The sequence below is a fragment of the Zosterops lateralis genome (genome assembly GCF_965231275.1).
Source record: "Zosterops lateralis genome assembly, chromosome: 3".
NCBI lineage: Eukaryota > Metazoa > Chordata > Aves > Passeriformes > Zosteropidae > Zosterops > Zosterops lateralis.
This window is the reverse complement of record NC_139764.1, coordinates 22,636,262-22,652,081: the sequence shown is the minus strand read 5'-3', so window position 1 is coordinate 22,652,081 and position 15,820 is coordinate 22,636,262. Positions and strand designations below refer to the sequence as shown.

Below are 15,820 nucleotides of genomic sequence, written 5' to 3'. Positions count from 1 at the left end.
GTTGGCAGTGCTCAGGAACAGCCGGCCCCCTCTCAGATTTGCACTCGCACGGCTCATTTCAGTGGATTTTTTTTTAAAGTCTATTTCCAAGCCAGACGAGAAAGGAAATAAAATGGCGGCCGGGCTGACAATCCCTCCAACGGCCCCCAGGGGGCGCGGCGGGACGCGGCCCCTCCCCGCTGCCCGACATGGCGGCGCCCGGCGCGGCTTCACCCGCCGGGGAGAACGGGCGGCGCCTGCCAGGAACCGCCGGCTTCCGGCGCCCGCCCCTTTCCTGGAGGGCCGGGCCTCCGCGCCATGCCCACGCCGGGAGCCGGCGGCGTGAGGGGAGGCGGCTCCCGCCGGTGCCGCTGGGCCGGGGCTGCGCGGACGAGCCGCTCCTTTCAGCCTCCCGCGGGGACTGTTTTCTGGCTGAAATCGCCGGCGCAGGTGGCGTGAGGGCGGGCGGCCCTCGCGGGTGGGCGCTGGAGCGGAGAGAGGCCCGCCTGGCCTGAGGGGGATGCGCGGGTAGCCCGCGCTCGCAGCCAGCCCAGCCCAGCCCAGCCCAGCCCGGCCCCGGGGGTCGCCGCGGAGCTGGCGTCGGGAGGCCACAAGATGTTCAGCTGGCTGGGCACCGACGACCGTCGGCGGAAGGACCCGGAGGTGTTCCAGACGGTCAGCGACGGCCTGAAGAAGCTTTACAAGACCAAGCTGCTGCCGCTGGAAGAACACTACAAGTTCCACGAGTTCCACTCGCCCGCCCTGGAGGATGCGGACTTCGACAACAAGCCCATGGTGCTCCTGGTGGGGCAGTACTCCACTGGGAAAACCACCTTCATCAGGTAAAATCCGGCCGCCTGCACCCTGGACGCCCGGGCACTGGGGTGGGGCAGAACGTGTCTCTGCTACCTGTGCTGTGCCTTGATCCCCTTTCTGTCACCCCCTTCACGTCCCCTCAGCAGCTTTTCATGGAAAAGTCACCTCCGCTCAAACGCGGAGCGTTCCTTCACAAGCTCGGGGTGGTGTAAGATGTACCATGAACCACCGACGTGGCAAAAAGTAGCCCAGGGCAGGGCTGAGGAGCGCAGGCAGGACGAGGAGTGTGGAGATGTGAGTCACTGGGGCCCTCCTGGCCGTTCAAAGTGCAAAGGCTTTGGGAAGCCCCGCGCCGAGCATTCCCTGCCGGCACTGCCCAGGCTGACCCTTGTAGTAGCCATTCCTTTCGATTTGCTGTGGCTTTTGAGTGCTGAGGCAGCTTTACAGGGGGTGCCTCGGTTTCCAATAGTCACACTGCTTGCCTCCGTCTTTTTCTGCACTGTCCCAGAGACAATACGCAGAGCCCACTTAGAGAAGCGTGTGTGCAGAGAGACCTGCCCCTCTTCAGGGCTCCAGAAGTAAAGCCCTGTTTTAACTCTGTCCTGCTCGGCCGAGATATTGGGAGCAGCAAGTTCCTTTCGAGCTGTAAAGAAAGAGCAGCTACGATCAGTTCTTTCATTTCGACGATGTGAAACTGTCGCAGAGAGGGTTAAACTTTTCCAGCTGGACTTGGTTGCAGGGATCTCTTTCAGCCATGCTGCTAGTTCAACTTGCAGCAGCCTTTCCCTTGGGATCCATAGCTGAAGCTGCGCTGTCCGTGTTTCCTATGTGATTCATAAGCTAAGCGTTAAATTCCAGCCTTTTTCTGGTGTGGCTGTGTTGAAATCTGTGGAATTGCCCCAGTGTAAATCTGGACACGAACCACAGGCAGCCAGCCCTTTGTTCTACCAGTATTTCTTGGTGAAGGAGAGAACTGAAGAGTAGAGAAAGGTGAATCAAATTGACTATACCTCTAAAGGAATGACCTTGAAAAATGCAGGGACTTTTTTTTTTATGTGCTGTAATATTCCTGCTGCTAAATTTCCTGGTCAGGAGCCAAGAACAGAATGCATTTCTTCTACCTTGGCATGTACCTGGCAAACAAAGTTTAAGAGTTCAATTTTGTCATATGAGCAGATCAGGTGGATGGGGAAAGGGTGCAAAAGACCCAAATGAGCATTTTGCATGTGTTTGCAAAGGTGGTTACAATTCTGAAAAATAGAGAGGGTAGGTAGTACAACTGCCTGGTTCACCCCAGATCTTTGTTCTGTGACTTGGTACCAAACCTGTTTGTAAAGCTTTTTTTTATGCTCTGGGTTACAGACACTCAGAGCCTGAACACGAGGATTTGCTGAATTCCTGATAAAGCTGTGTAACCAAAGCATCTCTTCCTAATTTTTTTCTCTGGATTGCCAGCATCAGTTTCCCTGCAGTCTCACCTGCGTGCTGCTAGGAGAGACTTCCTGCCTTTGCCCTGCTCTGTTCAGTCAAGTCTTTTTCCTGTAAGCCTCAGCTCCTCTTGCAGGAAGTTTGGGTGCCCAGAGCATGTTCCAGGCCAAAGAAGATTGAGTTTTTCCTCATGTGGGATGACAGCAACAACCTCCTTGCTTGTCAGCAGGTGGATCTAAGCCTCTCTGACAACTGCTTTTCACTCGTGCTTGTATCCTCCCAGTTTTTCCTGGGCACAGGGCTGGGATGAGCCTACACAGATGACGGTCAAGCAGAAGTGACCAGGAGCTTTGGGAGCTTCTGCTTCACAGGAGTGCCAAATGGACCTTCCAGAAAGTCAGAATCTTCTGTTAAAAATAGTGTCTAAGAAGGTGAAAGTTGAGAACTTTGGTGGAACCCCAGGGTCTCTAACAATAGAAATGTGAGAGTTTTACTCCAGTGTGTTCCCAGTCAAAGGCCAGGAGACCTCGTGTTGCTCGTGACAGGCTTCCAGCGGGAGCTTGCAGGCACTGCTCATTAAAGAGCTGGGATAAGCACCAGATTAGCATCCAGAGTTATTGTGGGAAGGCAAGTGGGAGCTAAAGCTGGGAGCAGGGAGGAGTTAAAGGGGGCTGGGGGGAGGAAGTGGGAGGGTTGACAACCATTATATCTTAGCAGTAGAGTGGAGCAAGTAACAGCCTCTGGACATTCCATCTACAATCTTGTCAGGAGGGGGATTATTAGGGTTATCCTTACGTATCAATTCCACTCTTAAATTGCATCCTGTTTGCATGTACTGCCATGCAATTTAGAGAGATGACTTAATGCCACTAAACAATCATGTGGAATGAACTCAGTCCCAGTTTACCTGGATCCCGTGACACCTTACCAAAAAAAAAAAAAATACCCTTAGTCACCTACCTAAGGAATGTCTGTCTTCCAAACCACTTTCCTTGTTTTGGGAATCTGAGGCGAAACAAGGAAGAAATGCAAGGCTCTGAAGCACCTAAGCTGCAGCATCTTGCAGTGAGGCTGTTCTCTTGTCAGGAGCTGGTGGCAGAAAAAAGGCAGTCAAGGTCAGCAGTGAGAAACATTGCTAGAGGCTGAGCCAGAGAAGAGAGAGGTGAGCTGTGTGGGTCAAAGCCAGTGAAGTGAGACCAGAGCATGGCTTGTTTACAGTGGAACCAGGCTGCAGGGACACAGAACTGAGCCTTTCTGTGCTATGTGAAGGGTGTAGGTAGCACTGCTAATGCAGCTTTTCCATTCCTGCTTCCTGCTGTATCATCTCTTTGTGCTCACTCCCATTTCTCTCCTCAGCATACATTTGGCTGATGCTTTTCCACAGTGCTGGGGGCTGAAAGTCGGTGCTGGTTAGGGCAAGGCTGGGATATTCTCTGCCTGGGAATATCTGACAGCCACTGCAGGATCTCGCTGGAGCCTGCCTTTCTAAGACCAGTCTATCCAACAGAAAACCATCCATGTTATTGGTTTTTATATTTCCTGTAAAAGGGTGGGAGTGCAGGACAGAACATTACTCTCCTAATTAACTTAGGTTCCTTGGTCATTTCTAAAAATAATCCTGGCTCAAGTCCAGCCATCCTGCTAATAAAATAAACAAGCCTGCCAGAGCCCTACTAGCTGTCAACATTGCTTGCTTTTCTGGTGCATCCAGCCCTTCCTCCTACAGCTAATCGTTTACACGTCCTGGCCTCTCCACGCTGTCAGAGGCGACACGCAGAGCTCTGGTGTGACCTCCCCGTGCGGCCCCGAGCTTTTCATCTGTGCCTGCACCGGGCAGTTGTCACCATTTCCTCCCGCTCTGCCCTTCCTCCCGCGGCATCACCTCTGCTGCCTCACTCAGCGGCATCCTGCAGGGCTCCTGCATGACTCATCACGGGCACGCAGCCCCTTCCCCCACATCCTTCGCCTCTCCTTACACATGGAAAGCCACCCGGGAAAGGCGACCCCAGGCACTAATGCAGCTTTCCTGCCCTGACCTGAAAGGGGCAAACAGGATGATGCTTCGAGCCGCGTACCCACTCTAGACACGTCTCTAAAAAGCAGATTGGTCATAAAAAACCTATTCCCCTCCTGTCTGGGGTAGTCCACAGACTTCCTTAACCTGGCTGGAGGTCACTCCCCCAAGCCTTTGAAGGTGTTCAGCAGCTCAGCCTAAGGCTTTTGGCACTGGCACAGGAAATTGCTTGCTGGTGGTTGGTGTTTTCCACAGCTATTGTTTGCTCTTCTCTCCCAGAAATCCCCACAAGTGTGACAACTGCATGTGTTCTCTAGCATGCCTGTGGTAGCCAGGGCAGGCCGTGTCACTACTGAGCAGAAGTGCCTTCCCCCCATCAGGCAGTGTCAATACAACCCCTTGTATTTGTCCTTGGCACAATGAGATTCTTGTGTGCTGACACCCTGCTGCACAATGTACCCGAACCTCCCAGAGAGGCCTCAATTAAAATAGATGCTCTGATAGTGGGCAGTACAAATCTTCATCTCTCTGGTTTACTGCCACTTGTTGCACATGAGTCAATAACATTGGTAGGTAGCTACTTCTTTTGTGCATTTGTTGGGATTTTTTTTTGGTGATTTTTTTTTTAAGTCTTACACAAGAAATAAACACAGAAATGCTTTGAAATGTTAGCTGAGTGGAGCTGTGATAAAATTCTTTCAAGCAGGCTGTCTGGAGGAGTGTTGCTATTACACATAGGACTTTTGGTTAGATTTTCTGGGAAGCTTTGTCTATAAATAACAAACAACTCCCCCCTTCAACTATTTTTTACTTTTGCTCAAAAGTTATCACATTACACGTGCATTTCAAGCCTCTAAAAAAGAAAACAGGTGGTTGTTACAGGAAGGACATTGGGAGTAAGGGGCCTTTGTAAAAAGCCCTTCACTTGTTGTATTTGACAGTTGGTAAGGCTGCCTATTTCTTTTCTCTCTAGTATTTGCATGGGGAAAATGCAAAGATCTATTTCTCTGGATTCAGCAAATTCCCATCTGTGTAAAGCCACTGGCTTGACAGCAGTGTCTGTCAGGGGCTGGTGTCTGAATTGCCATCTAGGAGGCACAAACTTGGTTTCCAGAGTCTGACCAAGTGGCTTCTAACAAATACCTGTGCAGTGTAAAGAGCTTCCCAGGGAATTGAGCCAAGAACATTCATATTACAGTCTACAGAGCCCTTGGTGGGAGAGGAGTAACCCCTCCTTGTTCCAGGTGCTTCACACTAGAGAGGAGTTACTGTGGCTGCCAGAGAGGTGGCACACACCAGCACTACCTGCAGTCTGCTTTCCTTAAGTAATGATCCACTTTTATAGGAATGTTTGAGAAACCCCTACGTAAGGTTTAGATAAATAAATAGGATATATCCTATATAGTATAGGATGTGAGAGGCCTGCTCTCTTCCTGGATCATTTCAGGTCTTTTAGGAGCTGCTCAACAGCTGCTGTTGCATCTCAGAGTTTTGCGGTAAAGAAGAGTCACTTCTGGTGTCCTTCTGGTGAGCATGGGACTTAGAAATCACCTTGGACAAAAGATGCAAGAAAATACATAATAATACACCAATAAAGGAGGTGTGGACATCTCTTACGGGAATTATGGATATAATTTGTGGAGGTATTCTTGTCACACTGTGTGTGTACAAGGCCATATAATTATCAGTGATTCGTCCTGGTTGTTTTACTTCTAGATCCAGCTGATTTGGCCTTGCCATTAGGAACTGAAGACACATTTGCTGACATGGTATCAATAAATAGCCTGCACTTTTTTTTTTCTTTTTTTTTCTTTTTTTTTTTTTTTTGTTTTGTTTTGTTGTTGTTGTTGTTGCTCCTTAATTACTGGATAGTGATTACCTATGTTGAAATGACAGTGAAAGCAGGAACCCCTAAAAAGCTATCACAAGCCTTCGTGCCAGCAGTCCCATAGTCCCTCACACAGGGACTTCCCTCACTAAGACTCACCTGAGTGAACCAGTTCTGGTGCTTAGACATCAGTCTCAAGCACGAAAAAATCTCCAGTCCTTCTCCTATTTCCTTTTCCACATCCCCATAATCTACTATGAACACCCTGGCAATTCTGAAATAATCTTTCTACCTACTGAGGATTAGGTCAAAGCAATGGAAGAGGAAATGCCAGCTACCCTCTGGCAACAAGCAGCACATTATTATACTAATTTCCATAGTCTGGTAGTCATTTTATTCTTCATGTAACTAGCCAGAGCTTATCACTTGTCACCTCTGTCACCATCCCATACTGAGGGCTAGATCAGTTCTAGCTACCTTCTGCAAGCCACAAAATGGTCTTAGATTTCAGCACAGGAGCAGCAGGTGGTTTTCTACACCCACAGATACACCAAACACAGGCCTGATCTCAGTGGTGGCATTTGGCACCTTCACGAGCCAGAGGGAACTGTCCCGTGCACACGCCATTGACCCACCCTGAATTTGGCAGGGTCAGTTAGGAGATGCTGCCAGCATCCTATTCAAAGCCCTACATCCCCATGGGTGATGACTGTCTTTCCCTGAAATTTGCCAGACTACCTTTAGGAAATAATAAGGGATGCTGTGCTTACTGTGCAGTATATATCTAGTTGATACATAGCTTGGAATATACTCCTCCACCCACGTGTGTAGTGCTCAATATGCTCGAGCAGTTTGTAGTGCAGACCTGTGGCTGCATTTCAGAAGCACACAAGGACAGAGACTGAGACTTCAGTCAAGTGCAGGGGAGGTTGGAATTTAAGCAACTGATTTGAACTGGGGTAAGCACATTAGTTGGATGAGTCTGCTGAAATGAGCAGCAGTGAAGTAATTGATATTGGCACCAAGAGCCAGTAGGGTTTCAGGATTAACTCTCTGATTGCAGTGAACTGCTGTTTCTAGTTTGCTCTGCTAAGTCTGCTCCAAATGTCTTGAGGATTGAAGTACACAAAATGATGCAATGTGATGAGAATCTCTTCCTAGCAGCTATAATCATCTCAATTTCTTAATCCACCTTAAATGAGCTTTCAATGTTGAGATCCTAAGTAGAAAAGCTACCAAGGCATTTATCAAACAATTCAGTGACAGTGCTATAAATAGTCTCAGAAGGATGCATGCTCTTAAGCTTCATAATTACACTGCAATCCTCAGTACAACTCATTTAGGACTTAGCCGCTCGTGTCTCATGCCCACACCCTGTTTTTTCACTTACAGGTACCTGCTGGAGCAGGATTTTCCAGGGATGAGGATTGGACCAGAGCCTACAACTGACTCCTTTATAGCAGTTATGCAAGGAGATGTGGAAGGAATCGTTCCTGGAAACGCGTTGGTGGTGGATCCCAAAAAACCGTTCAGGAAACTCAACGCCTTTGGCAATGCCTTTTTGAACAGGTCAGTGCTCAAGAACTCTCTTGTTCTGTGGAGTAAAGTTAGATTCTAATGAGCAGCACAGCAAGTAATGTAAAGGAGTAAGGCACTTCTTTTCCTCCCATCCACATGGCTGATGCTAAGCCAGTCCAGTCCTACCAGATGCACCATAAGTCAGTTGCTGAAGGGCTGATAAATTCAAATGCAACAAACCTTCATTTTACTTGAACAAACAAAACAAAAATGACATCACAGCCTAAGCTTATCCTACAAGAGACTAGAAGTAAATATCTTCATTACATTTTTTGTCCCCTGCTTCAGTATTTCTAGCTTCTTCATTTGTAATCAAAACCAGGCTCTCTCCATTCCCATGCCTTACACATACAACCTCAGGTGCAAATTGATGACAACTCTAATGTGTTTCCTGTAAAAAAGAGTAGCAGGGTGTTTGGACAGCGGCTCTGACATGACCTTTCCATCCCCTAGACCCATCCCAGCCGTAGGGAGGTTTTGGATCCAGGCCTTGCAGGAAGCCAGCAGCACACACCCATATCCCAGATGAGCACAGACTGTGCTGCAGAGGGCAACAAACTGACTACACCCGTCATCGACGCCTTCCCTTAATGCGGTGTGGGAGACACTGGAAACATGGCAGCTGCTCAGCCAAACAGCCAGGAAAGCTGGGCTGGGCTCTGGCTCCCGTTTGATCTTCCGAGCTTAGAGAATTACTGTCCAGAGGGTGCAGCATCTCCTACCAGCACTGACCACAGGAGTGCTGGTGTAGGCTGTAGTGAGGCTGGGAAGGGGCCTGCTGAGAAAGCATGGGGAGAAACTTGCTGGCAGGAGAGGGACCTAGCTGGAGTCACTGCTGTGTGGAGAACCTCACAGTACTTCAGGGTGACAGGAAGCAGTATCTGATCACTGCACAGGAGCATCATTGAAATACATCAACATGGTCCTGCACTAGAGAGACTTTGAGAAGTTTTTGTTGTTTCATAGGGCCTAGAACATCTGCACCTGACCAGGTTAGGTCAGGTGACTGCCCACTCCCCACGCCAGGGCAGAAGAGTTATTTGCCCTAAGAGAGTAACAAGCCTCTTGCCTAGAGTGCAGAGATCGTGGATGAAGAGAACATAATTCAGAGCAGCTCAGCTAATAGCCAGGAACAGCCACAGCTGGCAGACAGTTCACTGCAGAGAAGGAACATTAGGCCAGGCATGGGGGGCAAAAAAGCGAACACTTTTCAACTAGCCTGATGGATGTGTCTTGAGTGCAACTTGCTCCTGATACAGCAAGGAATCTCTGCATGCATTAACCCAGTTCACTGGATCATGCTGTGCTCTTGTTATGCTTTTTCTAACTCTTCTTTCTCCTGAAGAAAGAGTCAAGCCTGTGCCTGTGCAGACAGCAGGGCAGAGGGACACAGCAGTGATTCAGCAGCAGCATAAGTGCAGTCCTTCTAGCAATGCAGGGAGTAGCCACAGCAGCTAATGACACCTTTCTCTTGCTGACATGCAAAAAGAGGGGGTAATGATTTCTGAACTGACAAAGGAGACAGCTAAGGGGGAATGGCTCAGCTGTGTGTGCATCACATGCTGAAAATGCAGATGCTGATGCCCTGCTAATTAGGAAATTAAACACATGCAAGAGTTGACTCAGAGAGCCAGAAATTTAGCAGATGTAAGTCCTGGTGCACCCACTGGACCAGATCAAGCTGCCCACACTTCTCCAGTGGGCTTGGCTTCTGGACTAGGGACAAGCAGAGCTATCTCTGCCTTGCACATACCTTGTTGCTGCTATATATATGCCAAGGCCTTGACCTCTGCTAGGAGGCTGTGAGCAAGAAATTTGCAGAAGGGAGCTAATCTCCAGGGGCCACACCTCTAAACTGAGATAAGAGTGACCATGAGGAAGTCTGCTTTGCCCATGGATGGTTAAAGACTTGACTGTCAGCATCAGTGGAAAAAGGAACAGAGCAGGATGAGGCAGTAGCATTCACACAGGCCAAACTGGTCTTGGCTGAGAGGTGGCAACCCACAGCACTGTGTCCCATGGGCTGCAGAGCCTGCTGCTCCAGGAGTGAGCATCCACCCTTTGCTGGGACTTCCTCCCCAGTAAGGATTGGAATCTGCTGCTTTCCAGGAAGTAAGGGAAAACTGGTACCGTCAGGAATTGGCTGGGAGATAAGCAAATTGGATGGCTCAGAGCCTCCCTTCATTCCTAGGAGATGGAGCACCTACACATACCTGGGAGATAGGGCTGCCCAGGGCTGAAATGAGGATAGCAGGTCTGCAAAATCCTGTCTCTGGTCTGCTCTTCTTGCCCCAGGTTGTTCCTGGGCATTGAGAGAAGGGTTTGTTTTCCTTTCTGCAACTCTGCTGGCCAAACCCCACCTCTGGGAAGATTCCAGAGAAATGAGAAGTTGCACCTTATTGTCAGGAAGACTTGTTTGGCACCAAAGGCCTGGAGCAAAATCAGGAATCTCACCCATTACTTTTGTATCACATTGACTAGATTGCAAGAATTCCCCCATTCCCAAAGTCTTCTTGTGGGAGGCTAAGGTGGAGTCAGTCCTGGTTTTGTGTTGTGAACAGCAGGAGAGGTAGATAACATGTTGCTCCTACAGCCCTATACTCTGCCAGCAGAGGTAATGAAACTCTAGTTTGGCACCACATTGTTCCTTTCACATGGCCCCAGACTGAATTAGGTCGAGCTCCCTGAGGTCCTGCAGTTTTGCTGGGACAACAGGAGGGCAGCAGCCTTACCTTTGCCAAAAGAGCCAGAATGCATTCACTCATGCTGGCCTCTGACCTTAAATCTGAAATCTCCTGGGGAGTACTTTTCCTAGAGAAACTGGTGGAAAATCCCCCTGCCCCATTTAGTTTTACAGCACAAGGAATACTCAGGGCTGTAACAATGAAGACCAGACCTGGATTGGCAGGACAAGGGAATAACATGACCTCCTGAGCCTTTTGTTCTCTGCTGCTGTGCTTGGCATTCAACAGGATAATCAAGCCAGTCCCCCTCTTTGATATGAGGTATTACACATTCAGAAATGCTCCCTGTTGCCACCTGCCAGGCTGGGGATGTGGGAAGCTGTAATATGTGGTCTGAAATAGCTGCCAGCTTAGGGGAGGAGACGCTCTTTAACCCATGAGGATTCACTCTTAGCAGAATCTTCTTGGAGTCACAGCAGAGTCGAATGTAGGGGAGTAGAACAATTGGGCTGTGGCATAGTCTGGTTCATGTGCTGAACCAGACACTCCTCAGAGCACTGCAGGGCCCCATCTGCCTTGACTGCACTGAGTGCTCTTGTGCCAGCCCCCATCCTCTGTGGTTCTGCCTCCTCCCACAGGAACAGGTTTTTTTGTCTGGATGTCACACCACCCTATTAATATGCATATGTACACACACAGACATCCTTACAGCTGTGTGGAATGCCATCCCAAAAAGGCTATCCATGAAATGCTAGGAGCTGTGGAAGCAGACAGGCTTTTACTGTCCTTTGCTGTTACTAGCAGCTGAAATAGATGAGCTGCAGCCCACAAAGCACAAGTGACTCTTCTTTAGGCAGTGATTTGCATAGATACAGGATGGAGAACTACTAGCTACAGAGCAGTTACACATAAACGGAGCTGCAAAGGGGGGAGCAGTGAATTACAAAATGAATGTGAGTTAACAGTGTCATACTGCTGTTAAAAAAGCAAACATGTCACTGAGGAGTATAAACAGGACTGTCAACTGTAAGAGATAAGGAGCAATCCATCCACTCTGCTCACCACTAGCAGGGCCATGGCTGGAGTACTTCAGCTTGTGGCATCATGCCGGAAGAAGTATGTGGAGCAGTTTGAGAGGACCCAAAGGACCACTGCAAGCATCTTCAGGGATTTAGAAATGAGCTGGAAAGGCAGCTAGAGAGAACTGGAAGAGATAGGCAAAAGAAGAAAACAACCACAGAACTGTTTTCTACAGAGGAAAGACTGAGGGGAGCAGGATGACAATAGTGTACATTGTGACAAGAGGAGAAAAATAAATCATTTTCCACATCTACTGTGTTCATGACTGAGGGGCATTATAGCATATGAAATTTAGATTAGACATTAAAAAAGAGGATTTACTGTAAAGGTTATGAAGTAATGGAGTAGACTCTCAGCAAATGTTGGTGAGTCTGCATTGCTATGGATTTGAAGAACATTTAGACAAAAAACCTGATTGATCCTGCCTTGAGGCAGGAAGATAGACTCAGCAACCTCTTCAGATCTCATGCTGTCTATGCTTTACTACTTCTATGGTGCAATAATAGCACACTTTTTGTCTGTTTAAGACCAGAATTGAAAGAGAACAAAAGTCCTACAGAGTTGCTGATTTTTTTTTTTTAAGCAAGTTATTTCAGTTCACTTGAGTTCAGGACTTTACAAGAGAATGCTTAACCAAAGGAAAACAAATACCACTTCTTGTTAAAATCTAAACAGCACATAAATGAAAACCCAAATGTTTCCATAATTCACAATTTAGGGGCCCATATAAAAAGCTCTCATAGGTCATGACTGAGACCCATGTTCCAGAGGCAGCAAAACAGAGATAACTGCTTGGTTCTAGTTTCTTTCTCATTTCTTTCAGTAATAGTAGCTCCCAGCTCCAACCAAAAACTTGAGAGATCCAAGTCTGGCATGTCACTTGCTGCCTGTGATGTGCAGCACATCATGACTGTGTTTTGCATTTTTTTTAAACACATTTATTTTCCACACAGGTTCGTCTGTGCCCAGCTACCTAATCCTGTATTAGAAAGTATCAGTGTCATTGATACGCCAGGAATCCTTTCTGGAGAAAAGCAGAGAATTAGCAGAGGTAAGTCCTAAGTTCAGTTCTCTTCTAAATGGCAGTAATGAAAACCAAAGGAACTATATATGATTTTCACTTCAAACTAGACAAGCTGTGGATAAAAGCGCTGGTAGGAGCCTCTCAGAGCTACAGCATAACTTTGCAAATGGAGACCAAAGGGACATGATTAATCTCCTGCAGAGAATTTAAACGTTTTCAGGGAAGGCTGCTGACAAGGTCAGCAGTACCTGTGTCACAGTCCAGTATTTCTCCATGGAAGAGATTTCTATCAGAGTCAAATAATACCTGTTTGCTTTGCAGAAACAACTGCTTTCAGTGCCTTACTGATGATACATAGCCAAGGCCCCCACTGTAATCAGCCTGGTTTCTTGCACTGGCCAGGCTTCCTAAATCTAGTGCAGGACTGGATTTGGTTTAAGAACCATTGTCACTCAAGTTCCTCATTGCAGTGAAGAATCTGGAAAGCCTGTGGACACTAAATCATAAAATCCTAGGGTAGTTTGGGTTTGAAAGGATATTAAAGATCCTCTAGTTCCACCCCCCTGCCATAGATAGGGGTACCATCCACTAGGTACTCAAAGCCCTATCCAACCTGACCTTGAACATTTCCAGGGATGGGGCATCCACAGCTTCTTGGGGCAAGCTGTGCCAGTGCCTCACCACTCTCACTGTAAAGAATTTCTCCTCAATATCCAATATAAGCCTCCCTTTTTCAGCTTAAAGCCTTTTCCCCTTGTCCTGTCACTACAGACCCAGTAACTGGAACTGAGGAATAGCATAGTCTCCTAGTGAACTTCTGAGGTCACTCTCAGACTCACCATCTGAAGTGGGCAACATCTTTATACTTTAAACCTGACCTCTGTGGTCACCTTCTTGCTCTGTAAGGTGGCATAGCTTGCATTTCTGGAAGGTTCCTGAGATAAAGCTGGGAGCTATGCATCATTTCATTGGAAGAAAGCCAAGAGCGGTAATCTCAGCATTCAGGTTTGAGATCAGTTCTCATGCACACTGCCTATTAACAGTGCACAGCTGAGTTTCAGCAGCACCAGGCTTTACCCCAGAGTGCTGAGGTCTTTCCCATATTTCCACGTTCAGCCCCATAAGATTTCGGATGACTCATGAGTTTCTAAGTTCTGTGACACTTTTGCATTGAAATTTTTCTTGGAAACTTCCTTTTTTATTTTAATTGAGCAGCCACCTTGCTTGGAGCCAGGTCTTGTTTGTTTTGCTGAGATTTCCCACCACAAGAACCTTAGCTAGCAAAGAAGTGTCAATAAAGCACAGCTACAGTTCACAAAAAAACCGTCACATTAACCTTTTTCAGTGTGGGCCTCTGCACTGCTAGGGGATCAGAAATTCCAAGGTGTGCCAGCCTGCTTGAGAAGGTTGAAAAATATGCTGTGCAAGCATTCCTCCTTTCAGCAGAAAGTGTTACAGAGGTAAAAAAAAATTGTATTATGTGGGGTGGACATTTTCCAGTCAAAAATTGTCATTGAAAGCAAGCACTTCTCCTGTGGAACTAATCACAGTGAAGGAAACTTGCTTAGGAGGAAGTATTTTTGTTATTAAAAAAAAATAAAAAAAGGTACAGGTGAGTCAAAATAGACCCATTTCAAGCCCCTTTTCCAAATATCCTCACTAATTCAAATGCTGACATGTATTGCAAGATTTTCCCACTTTTCAGCTGTTTACAGAACTAAAAATAGCCTCCTGGAAAATACGCTGGCACTTCTTGCTGCTCCTTCAACAGAAATTTCTCTGTCAGCTTTCCAGTTGGTCTTGGTGCCCCATTCTAGAGCCTGTCAGTCTGACCTTGGTGCTGGCAAAGGTCTTGGAACTGATCATCATCATGGATCAGGCCTGGCAACACAACCTTGTGAAAGGCAGGTCCTGCTGGAGCAGCCTGATCTCTGCCTGTGACATGGTGACCCATTTCCTGGACAGGGGAAGGCTGAGGATATTGCCTGCCTAAACCTTAGTAAAGCCTATGACCCTGTTTCCTTCACATTGTCCTGGAGAAACTGGCTGCTCATGGCTTGGATGGGTACACCCTTCCCTACCTGAAAAACTGGCTGGATGGCCAGGCTGAGAGTGGTGGTGAAAGGAGTTAAATCCAGTTGGAAGCCAGTCAGTCACAAGTGGTGTTCCCCAGGGCTCAGCACTGGAGCCAGTCATGTTTAATATCTTGATCAATGATCTGGACAAGGGAGTTGAGAGCACCCTCAGCCAGTCTGGAGGTGACACCATTCTGGGCTGCACTGTTGGTCTGCTGGAGGGTAGGAAGGTTCTGCTGGAGGGTAGGAAGGCTCTGCAGAGAGAACTGAATGGATGGGACAGATCAGTGGGCTGAGGCCAGTGCTGAGTTTACAGTTGGATTCAATGATCTTAAAGATTGTTTCTAACCTAAACAATTCAATACTTCCTGCAGCTACTCTAATAAATACCAGCAGTGCCAGAACATGCTTATGACACAGCTGTGCACTGTTACAAAGGTCACTGGTGTACTTTAACCCAAGCCAGTAGTGCCTCTGCAAAGATGTGGAAACAGCTGAGGAGGCTAAAGGGGAGCTCCAGTTCTGTACATTTTTGCATGCTACACATTTTTAGAACTGGAGGCCTGTTTCAGCATGTGGAACAGGTTCTTCCTGGACAACTTCTCTGCCACTTAGAGCAGGAAATTGGCACTTTGGCCCTGTAACTACAGTGCCATGACACATTTGACCCTTTCGCCAGGAGGCAACTCTAGATGGTGTACAGCCATCTCCTGATTATCCTGCCATCCCAGGAATCTGCTCTGCTGTATCTCCAGCCAGACAAGGGGGCTGTCACGACCTGTCAACTGATCTAGTCACAGCAGTTAAAAGTACAGTGTAGGTGGGATCTCTCTTTGTCACCATTTACATCTGGGACAGGCTGAAACTGCTCATGCAGGCCAGGTCAGATGACCTTACAGTACATAAAAGACAAGATATTCATCTGGTTTAGGTCCATATGGCTTTGTTGAGACTGGGAAAACTCCAGCAATTTCTGTCTATAGGGAGCAGGGAGAGTCAAAAGAGGCTGAGGTGGCTGTGTTTAGGAAGGGCTGCTGCCAGGCATTGGCTTGAGCTTATCTCGAGGTGTTTGAAAGGGAGTATTCACGTCCCAGCTCCCATGGAAGAGGAACAGGAAAAAGTGGTGAGGCTGACCCCTTTACCACCAAGCTTACAAGCCAGCTGACCTCAATAGCAAGTTGGTTTTGGAGGCAGATAAAGCAGTAACATCTGCTTTATCTAGGCAGAAAACAAGACAGGGCTAAAAAATGCTGACACAACAGAAGTCTTCTGCTCCTTCTATACCTTCCCAGCCTGCTCAGATTTCACTTGGGA

At 47.7% G+C, this 15,820-nt stretch overlaps 1 protein-coding gene across 1 annotated transcript in view; it reads left to right on the top strand.

Annotated features, from left to right (window-relative positions):
- Positions 1-536: 536 nt before the first annotated feature.
- EHD3 (EH domain containing 3) overlaps positions 537-15,820 on the top strand; it is a 29,112-nt gene continuing 13,828 nt past the window's right edge. The window contains exons 1-3 of the mRNA XM_083858396.1: positions 537-821; positions 7,458-7,634; positions 12,361-12,458. Coding sequence (XP_083714522.1) covers positions 595-821; positions 7,458-7,634; positions 12,361-12,458 — 502 coding nt within the window. The 5' untranslated portion in view covers positions 537-594. The remainder of the gene's footprint in view (positions 822-7,457; positions 7,635-12,360; positions 12,459-15,820) is intronic.